General features: G+C 41.1%; 1 protein-coding gene across 2 annotated transcripts in view; it reads right to left on the reverse strand.

The window, feature by feature from the left end:
- Positions 1 to 26,707, reverse strand: part of SATB2 (SATB homeobox 2) — a 207,282-nt gene that overhangs the window by 59,217 nt on the left and 121,358 nt on the right. For both annotated transcript variants that reach the window (XM_084893187.1, XM_084893186.1), the window contains 2 exons: positions 25,605 to 25,707; positions 7,818 to 8,290 (listed from right to left, as the gene is read on the reverse strand). In XM_084893187.1, the coding sequence (XP_084749313.1) occupies positions 7,818 to 8,290; positions 25,605 to 25,707 (576 nt within the window). The remainder of the gene's footprint in view (positions 1 to 7,817; positions 8,291 to 25,604; positions 25,708 to 26,707) is intronic.

Below are 26,707 nucleotides of genomic sequence, written 5' to 3' on the forward strand. Positions count from 1 at the left end.
TGGTACAGTATTGCTTCATGAAGGCTTCCTCCTCTCTCCTGAAGGCTTTTCTTTGGAAATATACACATAAAGATGTAAGTGGAAATGAGATCGACTTTGAGACAGACATACAAAATGCAGGTGCAGTCACGTATGTGCATGTGTGCACCAGCTCCTGAGATAAAAAGTATTTCTTACAGGGTGTTGCAGTCAGAGACTTTGGAAAGTAAATGCTTGCCCGGCCAGTGTGACTCAGTGGTTGAACACTGACCTTTGACCCAGGAGGTCACAATTCGATTCCCAGTAAGGACATATGCCTGGGTTGCAGGCTGGATCCCCAGTATGGGGCATACAGGAGGCAGCTGATCAGTGATTCTCTCTCATCATTGATATCTCTATTCTATCTCTCTCTTCCTCTCCCTTCCTCTCTGAAATCAATAAAAGTATATTTGAAAAAGAAAAGAAAGTCAATGCTGTAGCCTGCAGTGAGGCACAAAACTTATAGATAAAATTTAAGCAACCTTGAAATTTACACCTGACTTTGAATTGATTCAGTTATATTTTTCTCATAGTATTTCTGGTCTTTAAATTTAATTCACTTTATTTGAACAAACCTGCACTTAACTGCAGGCCAAATGGTCACCCTTTCACTCAATGGCTAGGGAAAGAACACTTGTGTATTTATTTTATTACTTTAAATAAGCAATGGCGAAAAGTACATAAATAGTGGGATCTAAAGCTAATGTTTCCCGGTGTTTCTTCTATAAAAATTCTACTTTAATTATAAACATCACCTTGAATTTGGGGAGACCAGTTCCATAATAAAACAGGAGGCCTTCACACTAAACGTGCAGGACTCCACTGAGACACTCACTGGACGTGAAAGAAAGTCCTGATTGAGGACAAAGACGCCTTATTTGTGTGAAATGAGTCCATCCCTCCTTGTTAGGGAATAGTGACAAAAGTTTATAAAACTATTGCCAAAAAGCAGTCTTTTTTGGTAAAAGTGGTGAAACCTGCATTTTCTATAATTAGCTCATAACTAATTTTATTTTAATCCTCACCCAAGGATATTTTTCCATTGATTTTTTTTTTTTTTTTTTTTTAAGAGAGAGTAGAAAGGAGAGGGAGAGACACAGAGAGAGAAACATCGATGGAAGAGAGACACATCGATTGGTTGCCTCCCACATATGCCCCAACTAGGGCCTTGGATTGAGCTTGCAACTGAGGTAACGTACCCTTGACCAGAATCAAACCCAGGACTCTTCAGTCCAAGGGCCAACGCTCTACCCACTGAGCCAAACTGGCTAGGGCTCCTAATTAATTTTAAGAATTTCTCACACTAGTTGGTGATCAAGAAACAGACAGAACGATGGGCTATCTTGTGTTTCCTTTGGTACAAGTTCTGTGAGGAATAGGGGTGGAGGGGCGGTGGGGCAGTGGGGGGTAGGTGGGTGGTGGTGGGGGGAAGAATCTTCCTATTTTCTTTTATATAAATGTTTCTATTTCAAGTAGACTGGTGACTGAGGAGAGAGCTGTGTATGTTTGACAGCTTTGCTTCAACCTTCTCGTTACCCAGAGCACAAACAAAACCAGCATCTCGCCCAGGCTTTTTGGCTGAAATTGCCTAGAAAGTGCTAATTAATGACACTCTTTCTATGTACACATGAGGCACTACAGTGAGACCACTATCTACAGGGCCATCCTCAAGCCATCTAATAACTCGGAGACACTGCTATTCTGCCAGATATTAATATTATTATAATCTTCAAATCTATGAAGTCACGCTAGTGGTTCTGAAATGAAAGATTGCCTGTTTGATGAAGCAAGCAGGGCCATCTTCTCCTACTTTATTAATTTAACGTTGAAATCAAAAGAAGGTATATTATTTGCTTCCCAAGCCAATAACAGGTCTGTGCCTGATCTGCGGCATTTCATATTGACAGCCCACCTTCAGAGGGTGGACTTCCTCTCCCGGCAGGTCCCCCTGTGGTTTTATAACCAGCTTACTGGACCATGGCGTCCAGACCCCGGGTTTCCATTGTGTGTTACTCCTGTACAGCTTTCGGGGAGCCCTATCTCTACTAGAGATGAGGAATGCTGATGCCTGAGGCTGGAGGTCTGCTGAGGAAGAATTCTGAATATCTTGGATGTCCCATTTTCTACCCATATAAACTGGATGTGTAGCTAAATCGTGCCTATCTTTGGCGAACACTATGTATAAATTAAACACAAGATTTAAGAGATTCCCACCCCCAAAAAATGACTGGCAAAGACTGAAGCCAAGACTTCCAAACAGCCTGGCCTGCATGGCTCAGTGGCAGAGCATCCACCTCTGACCAGGTCAGGGCACATGCCCAGGTTACAAACTCGATCTCGTGTGGGGCGTGCAAGCGGCAGCCAATCAATGATTCCCTCTTATCATTGATGTTTCTATCTCTTTCTCTCCCTTTCTCTTCCTCTCTGAAATCAATAAAAATATATTATTTTAAGAAATAAAAAGACTTCCAAATATTTTGGTTGCTACAATTTTCATCTTGTTACTAAATATCCTGGTCAGCAAGTCCTGAGGCACTTTCACCTTAATAATCTGAGTGTGCAAAGACTCCAAACATGGTGCCATAAAGCATGAAAGCAAAATACATGTCACTTCGCACGGAGACATTTGTATTTCCAGCCATTGACCGCACTGCCAACTTTCCTGATACATCATTCAATCTAATTTTCCAATCTGTTGAAACATTCTCCAGTTGCTGAGTGACTTCAGAAATTGTATTTATAACCCTGGCCTTCAGTTCCTTCAAATGATGTGGCTCTGATGAGTAAACAGCAGAGTTTTGGCAAAGGCTCATAAAAAACAACAAGTAGCCAAATAAGGGCGGGTCAACCCAATGATTTCTCAGGGATTTGTTAAATCCTCTTTTCTATCAGATCGGACCAGGACAGCTTTCTCCAGCCAGGCCTTGGACAAAAAGGTGAGAACCAGGTCACTGGGTGACTTGGTCATGGATCCAAAGAAGGAGCAAGATACCGAATCAGGGGCCTTGGGGTTACAGAAGAGCCACACAGTCTGCAGAACAGACCTGTGCCTCTGTGGAAAACACGCCTCTAAGAACTGGCTCAGGAGAGCCACTGACACCCAAAGGAGCCTGACCTTTCTGAGACTCGGCAAAAGTCTTGTTTAAAATGACACCAATGCCTCATGGCCGATTCTTTAAAGAAGGATGTCAGGTAAAGGGGTCAGCGGTACAGAGAGGGGCTCAGGACCACAGCTAACTGCCCTTTCTGGGCATTCTAACGCTCCCGTCCGCACGGCGGAGGCATCCGTGCCAATGCATGCAGCCTAGTTTGGGTCAAAGCATCCTCTCTCTCATTTAACAGATTTGCTCAGATGGACAGTCTCTGAGGAGAAGCAATGTTAGTAAGTGAGGGGGGTGGGGGTTCTAAACAAAAATATGTAGGTCGCTGGATTTTTAACTAAATTAGAGAATAATTTATCTATTAAGGAAGACTCACTGTATGTATTTCATGAAACTGCTACTCACAGGTCAGTGGACATTCCACAAGCATTCCTTAGAAACAGGGTCTTTTAAAATACTGTCATAAGCCTCTGACTAACATTTTAAGTCCCTAACGTGACAAGAGGCAAAAGGATACCTGAGGTTAGGATTCATAATCAAACTGTCAAAAGGCAAAGATGCCAGCAACTTATTTCCCGTCCGTAGCTCCAGAAAGCGAAGGTATGCCAGCACTGAAGTAAACTGGGGATGCAGGCGAGGGAAAACACTCATGGAAAAACACCCGACAGAGCCCTGGAGAAGGGGCGGGCCAAGGAGCAGAGTGACTCTGAAACTCACGGAAATCCCCTTAAGTCACCGTGCAGACGCAGGAAGAATAACTTTCATTTGAGTCAAATTTGGAAGATCTCATAGGAACTCAAAACTAATGTGTTTCTGACACTCGTTCTCTCTCGCTCCACCCGCCACTCCCAATATCTAATATCCGTAAGTAAATCTGACATCCACATCAGTCCACTGAGCTCAGGGGACTCCGTTTAAAATAATAGTAATACTTTGCTTAGATTTGGGAAGGTAGCAGGCTAAAACGGAAGGTAGGTTTCATTCAGACTTCTAAGCCATGGCATAACCAATGTCCACTCGGCTGGCAATGGCATTGACCTGTCACCTGGGACTTACTAGGAAGTGCTTCTGAGGGAAACTGGTGAGGGACTAGGAGGAGCAGGACACGGAAGGGGAGAGACCCAAGCAAGGTCCCAGCCTCAGCCGATCCTGCGGAGAGAGAGCTCTGGGGTGGGAGTCACTCCTCAGGGTCCCTGCGACAGCAGGCACGGGAGCTGGGTTTCGTCCGCCTCCACCCATCAGACCTTAGGTTGGCATTGCCAGCTCCTTGCCAGTGCGAGCAGGCAAAATCCAGTGGCCTGAGGAGGATCCTTTAAGCTTTTCATCTGCCTGTCTTAAACATAAAAAACTATTCTGATGTATATTCACGAGTCCAGCATCATTTATGAATGCTGTACATGTGCTTCTGTTCTACACACACACACACACACACACACACTCCACTGATTTGTTCTTGATCTAATCGTCAAGCACAAGCACATACTGAAAAGTTGCTTTTCGTTTAGTTTGATAATAAATGAATAATGGACATCACCAACTATTTCCGGAAAATACCCAGTGGGACTGAGGATATGATATATATATGGGTAAAGCAAATGAGTGCAACACTGATGTGGCTCTAAGTGTCCACCTAAACCCATGGTCAGAAAACTACAGCTGGCGAGCCACATGTGGCTCTTTGGCCCCTTGTGTGTGGCTCTTCCACAAAATACCATGGCCTGGGCGAGTCTATTTTGAAGAAGTGGCGTTAGAAGAAGTTCAAGTTTAAAAAATGTGGCTCTCCAAAGAAATTTCAATCGTTGTCCTATTGATATTTGGCTCTGTGGACTAATGTGTTTGCCGACCACTGGCTTAAGCCAACGGTTCTGATTTTGTTTGCTTTGGTGGTGGGGATCAGGGGGAAGGAGTTCAGATTCTCAAAGTGTACCAATTCTTTTATGTTATCATCTATAAAAGTTAATTTTTATGTGCTTATTACAGCTGGCAAATTATTATATCACCCATAAATGTCTGATTCCACTCCAAAAAAAAGCCTCCCATGTGCAAAGTGCACGGTTGGTTTCATAGGGCATCGAACCCCGTATTTTCCACGTAACAATGCTGCTGGGGATGCCCCGCTGCCTGGCCTCGCTGCTGGGGACCGCATGCACACAGCAAAACAATCTGCCTGCTGACCTCCGGCTGGAGTTCACACTATGTCATTCCGTCAATACCATCTACCTTGATTAGGTTGGGCTTTATACACAACAGGTTATGATCCCAGAGGGATGAAAAGCTTTCCCAAATTAAAAGCAGAATTTTAAAAGGAAATACTCATACATTCCTAGGCAGTTTCCATTTGATATCCTCAAGGCTGGCCCGTGAACCCCAGCTCACGCTGATTGAAAGTGAATGTTCCCTTCTGGGCGTAGCCATCTCACAAATTTAATGGCGGGAGGAAAAAAATAAAATGTGTTCCATGCTTCAATTAGACCTTTTATAACTTGGCACTTGAAAGATGGCAATGCCAGAGAAAAATCATTAATCCATAAAAATAGACAAAAAGGACCGTGCCGCCGCGGACAGACCTCCCAGAGTCGCGGCCCTGGCGGGGTGACCCTCACACCGGCCGGCCGGCCTGCCTTTTGTCCAGCCTCATTGTGCGTCTTCTCTAGGCCTTCGTGCTACTTGGACAAAAGGTTTACTGTATTTGGTTTTAAATCCAAAGTAATACAGCCATGCTTTCAATTTTGGCCTTTGCCAAAGGAGCTGTATATAGAAGCAGGCAATAAAATGTTGGCTAACCATGAAATGCCTATTCATGGGCATGAACGATACATGAAAGGACTTGCGCGTGCACACGCGTGCGCGCGCGCATACACACACACACACACACACACACACACAGAACTGCACATGCAGACTAAGAGATGCATCCTTCCACTTCGTATTTTGCAGCGGTTACCCAACAGACACGCTCAAAGGGACCAAGTTGTTCATAATCGCAAAAGCTGCCTGAGGACTCTGAGTCACAAGAGAAACCTGATGGAGTGATGTTTGGAACATGCGCAGGCCTCTGTGAACCTCAAGACTCATTTTCAAAGGATGTAAACAGTCTCCATCCATAACAGAACATATAAATCTGCTAAGAGTCAAAGGAGCAAGAAATGTCACCTCTCTGGGTCTCCTGCCATACTGAATTCGTCAACCTACCTCAGACAACCCCACTGCGTCCCTTCCCCGCTCCCCCTCCCGGAGTCCGGCACTGCTGGAGACGGAGCGAGCCACAGGGGTTGCTTCTATCGCTAGTGCGTGCCGTGGAACTTCAGCTGAGGCCTCCAGCTCCCTCACAAAGCCTCCTACCTCAGAATGATTCCTTAGCACTGTGGTCGGCAAACCGAGGCTCGCGAGCCACATGTGGCTCTTTGGCCCCTTGAGTGTGGCTCTTCCACAAACTACCAAGGCCTGTGCGAGTCTATTTTGAAGAAATGGTGTTAGAAGAAGTTTAAGTTTAAAAATGTGGCTCTCCAAAGAAATGTCAATCATTGAGCTGTTGATATTTGGCTCTGTTGACTCATGAGTTTGCCGACCACTGCCCTAGCTCATTCAAACTGTCAACCTACTTCTGGCCTCCCTTTCAACACCAAATTTTGCAGCCCCTGCTTCTGTATCCTCAACAGGTAATCATTCCTCAACTCCTAAATTCTGGCTCCTGCCTTCATCACTCTAATGAAATTATACTTTAAAGTTTGCAAAGATCTCTACCAACCAATCACCCGATTTCATGGCAAAGTTTCAAGCTTCTCCCTCCCAGACTTCTTAGGTTTCCATCCATAAGAAGTCTCTTGGAAACATGACTCACACCTTCCATCCATCTCACTACCATTTCCCCATTCTTCCATCTATACCTAACCCCAGCTCTCCTGGCATTTCTTGTGTCTCTTCCTGGTAGGAGTGGTGGTGATGCTTTCTTCCATTCATTCCCCTGACTCTTTAAATCCCAGGCTCTGTAAATAAATTTCAAATCTCGTTCTCTAACCCTGACCACTCTTTTTGCATCTGCACCAACCTCATTTTCTTTTTTTAACGATGGCAACACATCTTCACTTAAGAAATCTGCCTGCACCTCCAAGTCAAAATAGCCCAATCCAAAACATCTCCTTCTTGCTCCAGCTCTTGGCTGCTGTCATATTTTGGGTTAATTTGCATACTTGCTCCTGATTGGCTGGTGGGCATAGCGGAGGTATGGTTAATTTGCATGTTTCTCTTTTATTAGATAAGATAATGATACTTTTTTAAATAAAGTTCAAAACCAAAGTAATAGATTGGGCATGCATTAATAGTTTTAAAATTACTTTTTAAAAAGACAAGGTAACAGTAACAATAACCAGAAAACTCAAAGTCAGGGTTACATCCTAGGAAAAGTAGATGAGAAGATGAGGGAGGATAAGCAGCACACAGATCAGATCACTGGTCACATTTGGAGTCCTGTGTTGGTGAGTTTAGTTCTGTTCATTATGTTGCTGAAATTGACTAATTAGTTACAACTATGCATCATGATAGTAGTTCACAAACCAAGCATTATTCATTAATCTAGGTCTATGTGCTCTGAGAGCCATAAAAGGTTTTTAAGAGAGTAAAAAGGAAAATGTGTCACAACGCCATCTCTAGTTATGATTCTTAACCACCACCAGTTACCCTGCTCAGTGCTCACTGTACCTGTGTGCGGTTGAATGCCACTCTTGCAAACACAGCTTGGGACACGCTGGCTCTCTTCAGCTCATCTCTGACTTGCTGGTAGATGTCGGGAGAGACTTCCACAGAAGAGTTGGTTGGCTCTGGCTTCACTGCTCTGGGAATGGGTGGATGGTTCAGGAACTGCTGGTTGATGGCTTGAGGGTGCTGGTGAGCCAGGAGGCGGCTGACGGCGATCTGCTGGTTTATCAGGTGGGCCATGGCTATCTGCTGCCTGACCAGCTGGGGGCTGAGCTGGGGGGAGAGCAGCCCCGGGCTCATGATGGGCTGTAACGCGGGCACTTGGTTCCGGACTGGAGTGCTGTGGTGGATTTGGCTGTGAGGAGACTGTTCGTTGGTTTTCCCCAAGGACGCCAGCTGATTCATATTTGGTAAATGCATTGGACGCTGGCCCAGAACACAATAGTCTGAAAGGTTTTCTCGTTCCACTCTTTCCACTGTTAGGAGATAAAAGTGATAGTGATCATGGTTTTCATTGATATGATTTGTTGCTAATATGTCACATTTTTTTTTTTTTGGTAAATTAGGACATAAACATCTTTTAATACAAAACTGAAATCCCTAAAGCAAAAATAAGTTATCATTTTCTGCAAAATGTTAGAATAAGAGAGTTTTTCATACATGATATGAAAGTGATAATAGTCAACAATTTACTTTTCTTAAATTCTTAAAAGTAGGCATTTTATTGGATAGCTAAGACAGAAAACCCTAACCGTTATACATTCTAAAACCTCTCATATATCAAAGCTCTATCATATGATGCTTCCTCACTCTTTGTTACAAATACTAGTACACCAGCTGTTTTCATTTTCTGGAGTTCATGGTCATCAAGAAATGATGAGGACAACCTCTTCTGTCAAATTAAATATACCCGCCTAATAAAAAGCTACCTAACTATGAAAACCATCATAGAAAATGTCCTAAACACAGTATTCTCCTTTATCTATTCACTTGCTGTCTTTGCTATAGAAATATCTCTTGAAGAAATTGATATTATAAAGATGGTAATATACAGTAGGATAAGAAACCTCACAAAATTAACAATACCGCCTGGACTTGCCCTTAAATAAGACGCTCCCCTCTCTGGGTTATCTACCTTTTTACATTCTATTGCTCTTTACTGAAACTTGAAGGGCCAGCCTTGGAAGGGAGAAGAATCAGATATGCTCAAACATGAGGCAGATTTTTTTTTTTCTTCCCCCTAGAATATTTCTCAAGAAAGAGTAAGCTGCTTCAGAGTCAAATCCTTATCTAACTCTCTGTAATACTTTATTATGTGAAACAGAGGTTTGCTTAGAGAAAACACATTAGGCAAAACAAACAACTCTTCATCATTACCAGTTTTAAATGTTGATAGATATAATTTACAAAATTTGTTTTTTCTAAACAAAAATTCTAAACAGATTTCATAATTATTTCATAAAATGCAAATATTGGATCTGATTTGCAAAAGCCTACTAAGGTAGCTGTAAAGAATACTACTGTGGGTGTTCCATGCTGGAGATCAAAAGTACTCACCTAGAGGAATTGTTAAAGGTGCCATTTTGTACCGTTATTATGTGTTTGTAATTTGGCATACAGTTTACAGTGACTGAATCATACTTGAATTACAAAAAACAAACAAACAACAAAACAAAAAAAATACTAAGTGTTGCCCGGTTGGCATGGCTCAGTAGTTGAACATTGATCTATGAACCAAGAGGTCACAGTTCAAGTCCCTGTGAAAGCATAAGCCCAGGGTTGCAGGCTAGATCCCCAGTGTGAGGTGTGCAGGAAGCAACTGATCAGTGATTCTCTCTCATCATTGATCTCTCTCTCTCTCTCTCTCCCCCTTCCTCTCTGAAATCAACAAAAAATTAAAAAAATTTTAAAAAGCACTGAGTCTCAAAAAAGTTTAGGCAGAAGTGATCTGTGCTGCAAAACCGGGTGAGATGACTCAGAAAACAGTGATGAGTTTGTCTTTACTCTGATGGAAGATGCCAGTGACAGATCACATGTGAAGAATTATAATAATTAATTAATGAACTATAAGGATGAGAAAAAGTAACATTTCTAAATTAGAAATTTTATGTAATATGTGATTTTAAAATACATGAGGAGGAAAATTAATACATAAAAAATGTAAGCAGACATCTGACATTTCATCTGGATGTCTAGAGGTTTTATATATTCAAAACTTTCCATTGGGAAAAGAGATAAATACTCCTATCTCAGGTTCACATTATATTCAGATATTTATAGCATTTTTTTCTGCTTTAAAGAACAACACTGAATGATCGCCTAACTTTCCTATGAACCCCAAATAAGTCAAAAGTTCACCTCAAACTTTTTTAAGTGTTCAATTTTTAACTTAATCCGTCCAATGTAATTCATTTAATTTGCATTCACCTTTTCCTCATAAGGTTCAAGCTGAACAAATTATTTTAATCTTATCCTCTGAAAGGCAAACCCTTTCAATCACTGTATTAATTAAACTGTAAGGCATACAGTCTTAAAACCAAAGCAAGCAAATAGTTAAGAGTCTTCGAGTAATGATATCTAACACAGTGTCTGTAAAACAAAAATCACTATTATGATTTTCTTACTGAAAATAGAAGTGGAGGCCATACTTTAGAGGCAGAAATACTTGGCCTCAGTAGACATTTTATTCACGTTTATTTGCTTTTTAATTCAGCCGAAGTAAAAACAAATTTAAATATTAAATTATGTTTTCAGGTATGTAAGCAAAAGTTTTATCCATTTCTTTTTCTACTTAAAAAACAAACCCATTCTCTCAGAGCATGCATTCTTTGACCAAATGCTAATTTTCCAAAATTTCAGCATTTTGTTTTCAATGACTTAATTACATTTGAGTGAGTTATTTTCTTGAGCTATATTGAAATGACATCATCAATTTAAAAAAACACACACACTCCATTCGCAGATCTAGTCAGAGCATGCACACAATTAAACATGAACATCAGAGTTCTATGAAACCTGCATGAACTGGTGTAAAAAGAATCGGAATAATGTCAACCCATATTCCTTTAAGATGATGCATAATAATTCTCACTTTCCTGATGAGTTCACAGCTCCTTCTAAGTTCATGTAGTTAAGAGCAGTGACTGTAGAAGTATCCTTAGAAACATGTGGCACCACCATGAAGTACTAACTATTTAGTGGTGAACCATATGGAGCGAATTGCAAACACTTCCGGGCAGAGAGCAGCCAGCAATGCCAGCTGCAGAGGCACGAAGTAGAGCGTGGAGCGAGAGAAAGCTGGAATGAATGCACATTGTATATTTCAGATCTCTGTTGTTTCAGCTCCTCTCCTGCATCAGCCAGTTCTGTCTTCCTCCAATTGTCATTTCTTCAGATTTTTTTCAAGAAAATAAAGAATCTGGATTTTTACATGACCACTCCAAATTTTTTAAGTGTTGCAACCAATTCCATTTTCAAAATGTAATAAAAGTCAAATAAAATATTTCTGAGCCCAGCCAGTGTGGGCATCAAGAGGTCAGAGTTTGATTCCAGGTTGCCAGCTTGATCCCCAGTAGGGGGCGTGCAGGAGTGATGTTTCTCTCATCATAGATTTTTCTCTCTCCTCCTCCTCCCTCTCCTTCCTGTCTTTAAAAATCAATAAAAAATATATATAATTTTTTTTTTCCTGAAAACCAGATGCTGCCCATGGACAGCCAGCCTTAAAGTTGTGCCTATAAGACTCAAGACACCCCCTATGTTGTTAAAGATAAAGGTATCCATCAACACTTGTCAAAGATGGTAAGGCAGACCTTATCAGGACCACTGCAACAGACAGAGGGACCCTACAATTGGATTGCACAGAGGGAAGAGATTTTGGGCCCAAATCCCAATACAGCAGGGGCCGGTGAAAATTCAGAGCCAAGGAGGACGGTGAGTGTCATAGACAGAAAATTACCAAGAGGAACTAGAGAAGTAAAGATTCTGGCTCAACCAACCTAACAAGATTCTTTGCTGAAGACAGGCCAGGTAATCAGACATCACCTGGGGGATGGTGGAGGATGAGATATCGAGGGTGATCAGATACCAAGGGGGTGGGCGGATTCTGGTTAAACTGACTTAGCAGCGTTATTGCTAAAATTGGAATTTACAAGAAAGTGCACATATGGGCCTAGGACAGTGGTGGGCAAACTTATTAGTCAACAGAGCCAAATACTAACAGTACAACGATTGAAATTTCTTTTGAGAGCCACATTTTTTAAACTTAAACTTCTTCTAATGTCACTTCTTCAAAACAGACTAGCCCGGGCCATGGTATTTTGTGGAAGAGCCATACTCGAGGGGCCAAAGAGCCAGGTTTGCCCAGGCCATGATATTTTGTGGAAGAGCCATACTCTCATGTGGCTCGCAAGCCCAAGTTTGCCAACCACAGGCATAGAAGAAGGTCAGGAGCTTAAGGGTTGGTCAAACAAAGAATCTTAGTCAATATTTTTCAGTCCCTGGCAGCTCTACTAATAAAAGCCAAGTTCTTTACTTCTAAGAATGAAGTGGGGGAAATCGTCACCCCAACTCAACTAATGCCTAAAAATCCAATGCTCCAGGACCCCAGAGTCTTCCAAAGTTCACAGGTTGATGTTCTAAACAAGAGCACCTTCTGACCATTAGGAATTAAATACCATGATTTTGGAAAACAGAAGGCTGTTCATGCCTCAGAAGGCTTCACTCCTCCTGAAAGATTTATCTTCGTTATAATCAGAAGATATTTGGTTCAAAAACATCATGTTACTTCAAGCAATTTTACAGTACATCCAGGAAGCCAAGTATTTCTTTACGGTAATTATTGCAAATCCCTGATATGTAGATTAGATATAGATAGATATATAGATATAGATATATAGATATAGTCATATAGATATATACATATAGATATATATTAGATGGTTACAACAACATTTTTAATACTATATATATACACACACATAACTTGTCTTATATTCCTATCTGACACTTTTTGGCAATTTTCCTTTATTGCAATTTTGGGAAAATATCTTTTTATCTTTGGGAAAGATGTATGATATGATGATTATAAGCAGAGACTCCTAAGCCAGACTGCTGGGATTTAAATCTCAGCTCTACCACTTGATGGTTGTAAAATCTTGGGCAGGTTACTTAACTTCCCTGGACTTAGTTTCTGATACATTGATTGTGGGCTAAGAACCGTGCCTATGATGAATGATTATTGTGTGGATTAAATGAGCTAATATTTTTTTGACAATTAGAACAATACCTGGCACTATCCAATATTTACCATTACTATTACAATCATCTTGTCATGTGTGCCTGTGTGTGTGTGTACGTGTAGACAGAGATGAATGAATGCACATTGTATATTTCAGTTCTCTGATGTTTCAGAAATACTCAAAATATGGTCCTTCAACCATTAATATCCATCTTGCCGGAAAGACTGTTAGAAACATAAATTCATGGGCCCAGAATCAGAATCTCTGAGTGTTCTATGTGCACTAAGATTCTACATCAGATTTTTTATGTATACTGCAGTTGGAGGATCAATGTCTCTACCGCCTTTGCTTTTACTTACTATCTTTAGAGATTATGCCAGATGCTTATTATTATCTCAGAATTATGAAATTTACATGATGAGTATCTATCTAAAAGCTTTTCGTTGAAGTGCCATTGTAAATTTCAGAAAACTATCTGTATAAATATGACTATCAGATAAGGCTTCTAATTGCAACATTTCCTGATTAGGATATTCTGGCCAATGTCTGCTGTTTCCTGAAGGGCACTGAAAGAATTGCAACCTTTTCTTTGGTTTCAAGAAACTATGCCATGTTACATCATACCAAGCTTAAAGACACATCCCTGGAGTTTAAAAGAATGCATTATCAACCTAGAATCGCATGCTTCATGGTAGGTGCAGAAATATGTTGCTATTCCATTTCTGCCAATGAGGCTTCAGAGTTCCTACTCTGACCTATGAATCAGGAGGCAGAAGAATTGAAGAAAAATAAAATTACTTAATCTCACAACTCTTGACATGAAGGTCACAGGAACGTTACACAAATGCAGCAGCTTGAAGTGTCAATAAAATATTATAAATAAAAAAATGGGGAAACACAAGCAATAGGATATGCTTTAAATGTATGGGCATACCTTGCTTTATTGCACTTGGCTTTACTGTGCTTTTTTACAAACTGAAGCTTGGGCACCCTGTGACAAGCACGTCTATCAGTGTCTCGTTTCTACCGGCACTTGCTAACTTCGCATCACACTTTGGTCATTTGCACAAAATGTTTAACTTTTTCAGTATTACTCTCTTTGCTGTGGTGATCTGTGATTAATCTGTAGTCACCAGCATCAAGGCAAAAGACCCTCCACCAGCAAAAGATCTTGCTGAAGGCTCAGCTGATGGTGAGCAATTTTTAGCAAGAAAATATTTTTAAAGATATGTATATTTTTGAGATATAATGCTGTTGCACACTTGGTAAACTACAGTAGAGTGCAAGCATAACTTTTGTATGCACTGGAAAAAAAATTTTAAAAAGCATGTGACTTGCTTCACTGTGATGCTCGCTTTATTGCGGTGTCTGGGACCGAACGTGCAGCATCTCTGAGGTGTGCCTGTGCACCTGTTATATTTAATCAACCAAAGGGAGAAAGGAAAGTATCCACAGTACTTTTTTAAAAATAATTTTTAAAAAAACACACACTCCAGGGATTAAGTGCCCCAAAATGTATTTCCTGAGCATTTATGAGCAGCATCTGATAGGCACAGGTGCCTGCCAATCAGAGCAAGATGTCACTGGATAGGTGGAAAAAAGAGCAAACAGGGACTTTTAAGGCCTGAGTTATAACCTGTTGAGTGTTTGAAGGACTGCCTGCAAAATGGGGAGGACTGCCTGTAAACCGGTTTGGAATCAAGCTTCCAGGTTACTTACCTACTAGCATCTTAAAGAGTCCTGACTGGGTTTTTAAACAGTTCCCTCTCTCAGAATACTTGCTTCTGTTTTTGATTCTGGCAAGAAGTTAGGACTCTGCTAAGACATCTCTCTTTGTGAAACTCCACACAGCAGCAAGCATGTGAGTAGCTTATGTAGTAGTAATAGTGGTGGCTATAGTATTGCTCTTGCAAGTTTATCTACCAATACTGCATAAAAAAAAAACTGATAATTTTTCTAGAACAATGAACCTAGTATTTCAATGCAAACTTTAACACAGTTCTTTTGGAAAATAACCCCTGGGGTCTGTCCATAATTATAGTAAGTGAAAAGCAATGAACTGAGTAAAAGGTTCTGCACTGAGAAATTTCTAGAATTTCTGATCTATTGATTTTTCCTTTAACCATTAAGATGCTCATGCAAAGGCATTCACTAGCATGAATGCTATAAAAACACTCGAGTATCCCCCCCACAATATCTCCTAAAATCCTGAATGGAAGAATATAAGTCAATTTAAAGGAAGGGAGGAAGGAAGGAAAAAAGGGAGGAAGGGAAGGAGGGAGGGAGGGAGGGAGGGAACTAGGGAGGGAGGGAGGGAGGGAGGGAGGGAACTAGGGAGGGAGGGAGGGAGGGCGGGAGGGAGGGAGGGAGGGAAAGAGGGAAGACTCTTTTAGTCTCAGAAAGTTCTCTAGAAGTGATTTGGCAAGATAAGATGTGGGCTTGCCTTTAGAACTCTTGGTGGAAAAGTTGCCAATGAAAATGATCATTTCAAATGGATATCCAAACCTGAGCACAAAGAAAAGATACGTGACACACCATTGCCTGGATTTCCAAACTTCCCTCCCAAGATCCTTGCTCCCCCATCATGAGCCCCTTTCAAACCTGGGTGTCCACAGTGATCCTACCTAATCCCCAGCAAAGTCAGATAACTTGTTCAAGGTCAAATACCTGTCCAAATGTAGATAAATATTTAGGAATATTCAAAGGATTAGGGCGGGCTCTAGCCACTATAAACCTAATAAACAAAGCACAAGGCCAGAGAAAACTCCTTTTCTCTTTTTCTGAATAACTCAAAGTCAAATTCTTAGAGCCTAACTGTTTCACAAGTACTTTTTAATGGATTTCCTTTAGAGAAAAAAAAAGTGTTGAAATTGTCTTAGCATGCTAATATGCCGCTTTTAAAACATGTTGGAACTGTTGGTAACATCAGGCACTGAGCTAGCAACCCCTTTACACATTATTGTCAGTTAATCCTCACAACAAGTGTGTAACAGAGATAGGATATACCCACTTTATTGAAGAAGCAGCTCAGAAAAAGTCATGTCACACACTTATCAAAGGAAGAATCGGCATCCAATCCCATGTCTTCAGGACAGTGGCGCCTCTGTGCCGCTGATTATGCTAAACTGCCAACTTGGGGCGGGTGATAATCATTAATTTTAGGGTCTGAGTCAGGACTAGTCAACTTTTCTACAGATAAGTCCTGCTTCCTGTTCATATATGCATGTGTGCATGCACGCATGTGGCATGGACATGCCTAGGTGCCATCATGTACGGATGAGTTGACTGAATGGTCAGGGTTTGACCCCATGCCTCCACTAACATCCTGTCACCTTCCTGAGGTCACAGACTGAAGCAGCTGGTCACTTCTAAAAAGTGATGAAGTCACTGCTTTAGCTTATCCATAAAATAAGGTCATTTCACTTCTGTTTATTGTTTTAATGCATATGATAAATGTTTATTAATCAACTGTTATGTGCTGGGAATGAGGTCAGCTCTTGGAGATACAGTACTGAATAATATCAGCTTTATAAAAAAACGCCACGTATGGATTTGTATCTGACAACTGAATTGTTTAGGACACACAGACGCAACATCTGCCTCTGATTTAAAATGCTTTTCTATTTAATAAAACATAACTCCTTTGGATCCCTATCTTGTTTTTTATTACCAATTCATTCCAGTCATCTAAAACAAATTCACACTCCTTATATTTATTTTCATGAATCCCTCCTTTTATTTTCCTTGTGGCCAAAGAAGTTTTGTCCCAAAATGAGTGTGATCAACATGGATGCCAGCTGACAGATGAAAGACATGACTCACACAATGCAGACATTTAGCAAGTATTCATCAGAAACGCGGTAAATATGAAGTGCTTATTAGAACCATGTAGCCAACAAAAAGTAAAATGGATACGCACTTTCATATAACATGGTAATAACATGGGAATCTCGGGCAATGGCAAGAAACTCACATATCATTGAACTGCATGGAATGGATGATATGCAAGTCTGACCTGCAAAAATGACCATTTCATGATATTTATGTTGATGCTCTCTCTGAACTGGACTACACATTGATGTAAATCAACCCTACTGTTCACCCAAAATCTATCACTGAGTTAAATTCTTTCTAAAGGGTAAATATAACACTGATTTCCCCAAAAACCCAGAATACATCCCTTCTGCCAATACCCATTATGTCCAATCACAGAAAACACTTCTAATTTAATCTCTCCTATTCAATGACCGCAGGTACAAAGGCAATTTGTTATATGAAAACCAATTTCTGTTAACGCAAACAGAGACAGACATGATTTCAAAGAGCTAAAGCTAATATCCCATATATAACAGATATAAGTCCCACAACACTGGGTGGGGGGGGGGGGGCGGGAAACTATTACCAGACAGTTCACTAAATATAATTAAAGAAAATATTAGGCATCTGAAAAGGCCGAGGGCAAAAAAAGAAAAGCGAAGTCTTTTAGGAGCAACACACCTAAAGATTTTTTTCTCTACATTTGTTAAAGAGGATCTGTCTCTGGGTTAAGAACTCTCTTGCAAACCTCTGCCTAGAGCAAGCCGTTCAGAGCCAACTTGTTAACTCCTAATAAAACAAGGCTTGGAAGGAAAATGCTTCCAAGCCCATAAGTGAGGTGGACTAGCCGGCACTGATAATTCTGCTTGACTGGTCTTAGGTGTATTTTCCCCTTATTATCAACTTCCTTTTTCCGTCATATTAAGATCCACAAAAAAACATGTATGTCTAACATAAAGCAACTTGAATCTGGACACCTCTGGCTTTTGTCAGAAAAGCTCATAGGACCCCATTATGTTCCATGGAAAAAGTGAGCATTATCCATCCACCTTTACCCATACTGCATCTGAACATTCCTGTCCCTTCAGTTTCAAATAATGCTTAATCATAGTTTGTATAATCATTGATCACTTCAAGTATTCACATAACTTTACGTATAGGATAAAGCTACTTATATGTAATAATGTCTTTATTTTTCTTCTTTTAAGCTGAAACTATCGTTTCAGGGGTGAATTCACACATGACAGAGAAAAACACATCATTGTTCGGGAGATTCTACCTTTGCCAGTTAGCTTTATGCCTGTATTAATCCTTTAGTTGAAACCTATTAAAGAAAAACCAATCAAGGAAATAATCATCCCATGATTCATTCTTTTTTACTCTGATTTTATAGCACTTAAATGTCTTAGGACATTGTTTATTTACTCAATAAACTAGCTGGAAAAACCTCAAAGGTATGTTTTTTTGCAGGCTATCTAAAAGGTCCCTAATTTTTCCTTTCAGTGGAATTGACTATTACTAAGTCTTTAGCTCAATAACTAATTAGTAGAAAAAGAGAATGATTCTAACTGACTACTTATTTGCAAAGGACATGTTTAAAATGACTTAAACAACCAAGTATTTTCTATTTTCTCTCAATTGAAAAGTCAGGTAATAAATAAGATCAGTCATGATATCATATGTGCAAAAATAAAACTGTTCTAAGTGCACATATGTTCACATAAGCTCATCTACATAATTTAATCCTATTACTATTTACAAAGTACCTACAATGTTCAAGGTCCTGCACTCACAGGGCTCTGAGGAAATCATGCAATGGATGAGTCGCCAGATGTTTTTGAAGGGAACTAGTCTAGTGGGGGTTATTCAAGAATGGAGACTACTAGGGAACATAGATCATAGAAAGGTGATAGTTGAAAGGCCCAGCATTGGCACTCAGAGCCTCCCTGGTATTCCAGACGATTCTAGATCAATGCTCATGCTCTTGGGAGTTCAGGACCCCAAGATCAGATAACCTCAAGTCTTATAAAAGTTAAAATGATGCCCCCTCATCAGTCAGGCAGACAGCGGGTTAAACTGTCCACCACAGGCAATTGTCATGATAGTCCCAGCATCTTATTTAAGAGCTTTGAGCACCTTGCAAACTTAAGTGTTTTTCAGCTTTCAACCTGGTAGATTGTCTGAAGAAAAACAAATAATTTTTATGTACTTGATCAAGAAACCAAGAGAATTCTCTGATTTTAACTAACTGGTTCCCCCCCAAATCAGAGGACATCACTGTAGTCATGCCAGATTTTAAATAAGCTGGACATTTTCTGGTCTATACACAAACATTCTCTTTTCACAACTCTGTGGATTCTTCCTCAGTCACCACCAGATATATCTTTGTTGCTGAGTTTTTAATTTTGGTTCTGGGCAGGACAAATGGAAATCTGAAACTATGGGAAATCGAAAGCATGCTGGAAGTACTAATAAATGCTAAGAATTAAAGAGACCTGTTCCACGATGGATCCTGCCAGGTATATAAAGCAGATGCTCAAATTTATTTTTAAATGACAAAATATGCAACAAAAAATCTACATTCCAGAGTAATTATTTCATATAGAACATTTAGGTTTTGAAACTAGGCCTTGAGTCTTGTACTCCTTTCAAATAGTAAGTATACTATTTGGATGGATGGATGGATGGAAGGAAGGAAGGAAGGAAGGAAGGAAGGAAGGAAGGAAGGAAAGAGGAAGCTAGGAAAGCATATTTTCTATCCTTTTTAAGTATGTATTTTAAATGGCTTATAAATAGTATAAATATAAGCAGATAGCAAGTTTGTTTCTTTTAATCTACAAACTACTGGTTGCCAAACACTTGTTTTACTTCTTAAACATTTTTGAATAAACATATTCAGGCCAAAGAAGCAGCTACGTGTGCAGCTGGAATGAGTAAGGAATGAGCCCACATCTGAGCTTAGGGTCCAAGGCATTCTCCGTGCGCCATTCTCCCACGTGCCAATGCTACCAAGAAGCTTCTGGTAGGAAGGCCAGGGAGGGCAAGGGGACTGGCGAGCAGTCACCGGTGCTCATCGGGGACTGTCACAATGAGAATGTGCAAGCTCTTCCGAGTGTTGGAAAACCAGTAAGATAAAAAGTGGTTGATTGTGAAAGTGATGCTTCTATTTCCTGGAATCCTATCTATACTCATAAAAGAGAAAGATGCAAATTGACCATACCTTCCCACTACCCACCAGCCAATCAGGAGTGAATATACAAATGAACCCAACAAAGATAGGGAGTTAATATGCTTATGCAGGCGCCAAGCGGCCATGGCAGGGCGGGATGCTGGCATTGCCATGGCGATGATGCAGGCGTTCCACACCACCCCAGCAGCTCCGGCCTCTGGGCAGCATGGGAAGGCGGAAAGGCAGCTCCAGCGGGAACAGAGGCAATGCCGGCAGCCAGAGAAGGAAGGCCCATTCTTGCACAAATCTTCATGCATCGGGCCTCTAGTGTTGATATAAAACTCAAGGACCTAATGCTGGCATTCCTTTAAGCAAGGGACAGTGTAAGCGGAGGACAGACAAACTTCCTTGCCAAACACCTTGATTTAGATCCACTGCCGAAAGCAGGTTTCCCTCCTAACTCGGAGGAAGAACGAGAAAGACAGCAGTAAGTGACTTGTGCCTCCTGAGAGCCTGGCTCCAGCAGGGGCAGAAGGCCGGGCCGCTGATTAAAGACATTGTCCTGACCACCGATACCACCACGGCTGCACGAGGGCCGCCTCACGGAGCCAGGTCAGAGGACACTGATGTTCCATGCAACTCCGAGGCACCACTTTGTAAAGGACACAGTCATTTTTGGGTACAAGAGGTGCTTTAAATGTGGTAACATTATATCATTTCAGCTATAATGATCATAATTACTTATTTCTTTTAATCACAACCCACTTAACCACTTTAGTACAGAGGACTAGTTCAAGGAGTTTAATTTCCATTCAACATCTAATCTTTGTGTTTACTGAAACCCTTCCCGGGCTTTGTTTACTGTCTGCACGCTGGCCTGGATGTTTGATCTTGCAAGACTAGATCAGACAGGGTCAGATAAAATACTGATTACTAGAATAAACCAGGCTTGGGGAAGGAACGCTGATTTTTAACATCCCCGCTTCTCCCAGCTTTTTAATATTTCGCAAAATAAACTCAAGTAAACAAATAAAATTAAGACAACTAGCAATCAGGGGGTTCTTGAGCAATGACTGGGGAGAAGAAAGTGATGGGGGTAATTTTGCTTTTTGAACAAACTACGGGGTTTGGTTAGGTCCATGCATTCTAGTGGTATTATTTTATGACACAAATAATTTCATGATATGCACCAGTATCCATGTGAACTTGCGATGACCCCTTAATCCTGTGACATATTAAATACTGGAGCTCGGCCTCACCAAAGACAACAGTTCACTTGGCATTTGCTGCCAGGTGCAAAACACTTGAGATATAAAATTGTTTTTTAACTTGTTAATTTTTAATTGGGAAATATTTAAAATACAAGAGCCCTTCCTTGACACTATCTTATTCTTATAAAATCCCCTGAACAAGTAGACTGCCATCCGAGTATCATTGCTAATGGAATGGCCCTCAAATTCCACTCTGTTTCATAAAAATGGTGGGGAAAGTTTTTGCCTAAAAGTAAGTAACACAAAAGAAGAATTGGGTTAAATATAAGTTTTGTATTAAAATGCCGAAACCGGTTTGGCTCAGTGGATAGAACATCGGCCTGCCGACTGAGGGGTCCCAGGTTCGATTCCGGTCAAGGGCATGTATCTTGGTTGTGGGCACATCCCCAGTGGGAGGTGTGCAGGAGGCAGCTGATCGGTGATTCTCTCTCATCGATGTTTCTAACTCTCTGTCCCTCTCTCTTCCTCTCTGCAAAAAACCAATAAAATATATTTAAATAAAAAAAAATGTATAGAACAGCCCTAGCTGGTTTGGCTCAGTGGATACAGCATTAGCCTGAGGACTGAAGAGTCCTGGGTTCGATTTTGGTCAAGGGATCAGTTGTAGGCTCAATCCCCAGCCCTTGCCAGGGCTCACGCGGAAGGCAACCCATCGATGTGTCTCCTTTCAATGTTTCTCTGTCTCTCCCCCTCCATTTCACTCTCTCTAAAAATCAAAGGAAAAATATCCTCAGGTGAGGATTAACCAAAACACAAAATAAAATGTACAGAACATATGAAAGGAAAATTGACAGTGTAAATCCTACATAATCCCAAGAATTCTTGAAAATGATGTGATAGCGTGAACGTCTTTAGGTCCCTGTGGACTATCCTTGTATCCAACACGGAAGCTCCTCCACTGTTAGCATTGCCCCTTCCTGTTCTTTTACACCACACGCATACTTCCCTGCTTATACTTTGGAGCTTACTACTCTATGTTGTAAACATGTAGGCCAGAAGCAATCATAGTATGCGGTGAACAGCAATTTAAAAAAATGCTGTCTAAACCAGCCTCTTACCCGCTTCATCTCCTCGTGGGACGTAGGCTCATGGTTCTGGACCTTAAAACCAGAGCATACACACTGTCTCCCCATCCACCGTGAATTAACACTAATGTTAACTCAAATATGTCTGTGTCAACCATGATTGTCTTTGAAATTAAAGGGAAAAGGTAAACAGAATGTGCTCTGCTGTGATCTCTGGGGAAAATAAAGTTAACAGGCTAAACCAAACCAACTTAGGCCTTTTTTAAAAAATAAGTGTAAATAGTTTAGCTTTAAGAACAACAAATTCAAAAAATGCACATTAAAATGTTTACTTCAAATTTTAGACAATTCCATTTGTATATAGTTTTTACATCTGTTTTTAATGATATCAAGTTATTGATCGTTCATTTTTCTCATATTTATTTAAGCATTAACTATAGAATTTGCAATCTGATCTCTCTTTTTTTTTAATCCTTCCAGTAGACTTTTATTTTTGCCAGGTTCTAGTCATATTTACTTTGATCTTTCCGAGTATATAATTATTTTACTGTTTATTTATTTCTGTGAGATGAGGAAAAAAAAATTCTGACCTAGGAGATCTATATGTGGCAATTTGTAACAGAATCACATAGCTTATGTTTAGGAAATCATGGTTTTGATTAAGAAGCAACCATTTAGTTCCCACTGTTTTATTAAAACAGACATTAGCAGATAATAGGAAACATATTTGACAATGCAGCAGGCCTTCAGTCTGGGACATCAGTGAGTTAGCGTGAGATTTCCTTCCATGCTGACTATCAGCCATGGGACAGTAACTAGGTAACTGTGGGCTGACAGTGGAGGGGCGAGGCGAGGGGAGGGTGCGGTGAGGAAGCCCAGGAGGAGGTAGAACTGACTTCTCAGCTCGCAGGAGGGGCCCTGAGATAGATTCTGGGTTTGCTACTATTCATTTCCATATATATTTATATAGTCATTTTGAAAATAGATGGACACAAACAGAACTCGTACAAACAAACATCATTACTTTCTCGTGAGAACTGGAGTCAATGAGAGAGGATCCCCCACAGCAACATCTATTGAGAGCACAGAGCTTCCAGCCAAGGAACTAGCCTGTGCTTTCCTCTGGGGGTCGAGAGTTAATAAAACATCTTCTCAGGGTGCTGGTGTTCTGCGCACCCTCCTACCTGAAGCGAACGCTTTGTTTTCCCTCCCACCCCCGGGCTGATGCACCAGCACCACTTGAACTGTTTTACGACAGCTGGTGTTTACTTCACACATACCTGAACCTTACCGTTCCCCTCCCACTGCGCGCGCGCGTACACACACACACACACACACACACACACACACACACACTCTCCGCAGGAATGACTAGCTCCTCTCTCTGCAGGGCGTGAGTACACAGTGTCTGGCAGCCTCTTCAGGTATGTGGATCCTTGACCTCCGGATTGAAATCAAGGTCTTAGTCTGCTTTTACGGCACTTAAAAAATTTAACTGTGCATTTACTATCTTGAAAAGAAAAACACACACACACACACACACACACACACACAAAACCTGGATTTCTAAGGACAGAAAAGAGAGAAGTAGAAGCCGTAAGTGTTAGGGTGTGTGTGCACAGATTCGCACTGACACATGCACTCCACAGTGGCCACTCTGAAGCACTACACTGAAGGGTTTCCAGTGTCTGAGTCTGAGATTACTCTCCGGACGACAAAAGGAGGACACGCTCGCTCTTCCTTTCTCTCATAACAGCGAGCAAATGGGATTTCACAAGTGACCTTGGAGCTGCGTGATTCTTTTGGTATTTAACCGAGGAGGGTATGTTCAGCGCTTGAACCATCTTATACCCAAAGAAAAACTTGGGAGAAGGCACTTACAGAAAAGAAACCCTTCTGAGCCACACAATCATGCCCTGGGGCGAGGAGCCGTTCATTGTATCCTGTACAAGAGTTAATACTAATAATATTCTAAAGCAAGTGCCTGAGCCAGAATCTAGAGGGTCCTAAGAATTTGAGAATATGTTGAAAAGAAAGAGATCTGAACTCAATCGCCAGTGGATTTAATTGCTTTCGGGAGTTCAACATTTTGACATTTTTATGAAGTTGTGCATTTGGCATAAAATGCTCTCATTCCTTGGTAATCGGAAATGGGCCACCAAGGCTCACGAAGTTCACGTCCTCCAAAGGCAGCCTTGTGAACTGACTCCCAAACAGTCAGCAACCAGCAAGTGCCCCTGCCACACTCTGAACCCCGAGAGGAACCTGCTTTGGTAAAACAACTAAACCCATCCTTCACTGCTACCCACTCCCCAGCAGCCATGCCACTGGCCCTCGGCGGGGCAGCAGGTTGACAAGGCTATGGAACCTACAATGAAACGTGATGGATGATACCATAATTATGCAAAATATGGACTGAGATAGCTGCAAACATCAACCTATTGTGTTACCAAAAATTCCCCAAGTGCCCTCCGGGGCCAGCAGCCTTTGAATTGAACAGCATTTGAACTGGGGTGAGAACAATGTAATTTTTCCAACACCGACATATGTGCAAAGGCCAAATATCACAAATATATTTAAAGGACTGGGTAACTAGCCAGCAACGTAGATACTAAGATGGTATTAGAATGGCTGCTTTTAAACTTCCAGTACTATATAAGTGGAAATGATTCATTGATTAGCTTTTAAATAAGCATGCCTATGTGAAATAAACCATTTCAAAATATTTTGAAAGATCTCAATCTTCACAAGCATCTCTTATGAAAACTATAAACTTCATATATTATGCTAAGAATTTTACTTTTAGCTCTAGTGTTTTTGGCTCAGTGGATAGACCACTGGCCTGTGAACTGAAGGGTCCTGAGTTTGATTCTGGTCAAGGGCATATACCTCCTCAATTGCAGGCCCCCGATGGGGGCGCATACGGGAGAAAACCAATGGACGTGTCTCTCTCACATCAGTGTTTCTCTCTCTGTCTCTCCCCCTCCCTTCCACTGTGTCAAACAACAATGAAAACAAAAAGATATCCTTGGGTGAGAATTAACAAAACAGGACAACAACAAAAAAAGGATTTTACTTTTAGTTCTAATACCATCTTAGTTTTAAGAAAGTCAATTTGGATCTCTTGATGGAAGTATTAAGAATATTGCCTTATTAAAAATTATATAAAATGTGATTTTAAAAGTATACCTAAAATTAGCATAAATTCCAAAGACGCAACAACTCATTAGCCTAAGAAACTGAAAACAGGGCTTCAAAAATAAAAAGTTTACCTTTAATCTTCTTGTACTTCTTATACCATCGCCCAAACTCCTGGCACTTGGTTGCTGACACGTTGGCATAATATGTGCTATTTACAATGGATGAAATCATACTCTGCAAAGAAAAAAAAACACAGTTATTTTTCATAAACGTGAATACTCCTCCCTTTTAGGGACAAGAAAGGATGCACTATGGCACACACCAATCTCCTTTGTCTTTTAAATTGGAAGAACTCACCCTCCTGCAAACTACACTATTAAACACTAAATATGATTCTCTAGCCCTAGCTGGTTTGGCTCAGTGGATAGAGTGTTGGCCTGCGGACTGAAGGGTCCCAGGTTCGATTCTGTCAAGGGCACATGCCAGGGTTGTGGACTCGATCCCCAATAGGGAGTGTGCTGGAAGCAGCCGATCAATGATTCTCTCTCATCGTTAATGTTTCTTTCTCTCTCTTTCTCTCTCCCTTCCTCCCTAAAATTAATACTAAAAATATATTAACCAAAAAAAAAAAGGTGTGATTACCTAAATTTACTATCCCTTTAATTAAGGCTTGTCAAAGTGTAAGGGGCAGTGTCAAAGATGGAGGGGAGGCCGGGCACGGCGGGTGCCCAGGGAGGGAGCAGCTGGGATGTAGGAGCCAGAGCGCCAGGTGAGCCCCGAAGCCTCCGTCACCCGACAACGCCTTCCCGAGGCGCCTGTTCCCTCTCCGGCGGCAGCGATCACACGGAGCCAAGAGCCAGGGAACATCCGTGCTGCCCGCTGCGGAACAACGTTTAGGGAAATAAGTTAAATTAATATGATTTATAGAAACGTGTGATTAGCACTGGTGTGAAAATTCACCCGATGAAAAAATTAGCAGTGCTATTTTGGAGCCAGGGAAGCTCAGCCTAACACTTGTGCTAGGTTTCAACCAAAAACGAATCCAAGCTAAGCCTTCCTGAGTGCCTCCCCTTCCTCCTCTGTGACTGTGGCAGCAAGAGAAGGGGGACATAACCTATTTCCCACCGGACAATTAAGGTGGTGATCACACACCCTGAATTCACAGCTGTGTTTCCAGGCAATAGACCATGTCTGGCCAGAGTTGGTGGCAAATGTTAACTTACATGTCAGTGAG

Source organism: Pipistrellus hanaki (genome assembly GCF_964339955.1).
Source record: "Pipistrellus hanaki genome assembly, chromosome: 8".
Taxonomy (NCBI): domain Eukaryota; kingdom Metazoa; phylum Chordata; class Mammalia; order Chiroptera; family Vespertilionidae; genus Pipistrellus; species Pipistrellus hanaki.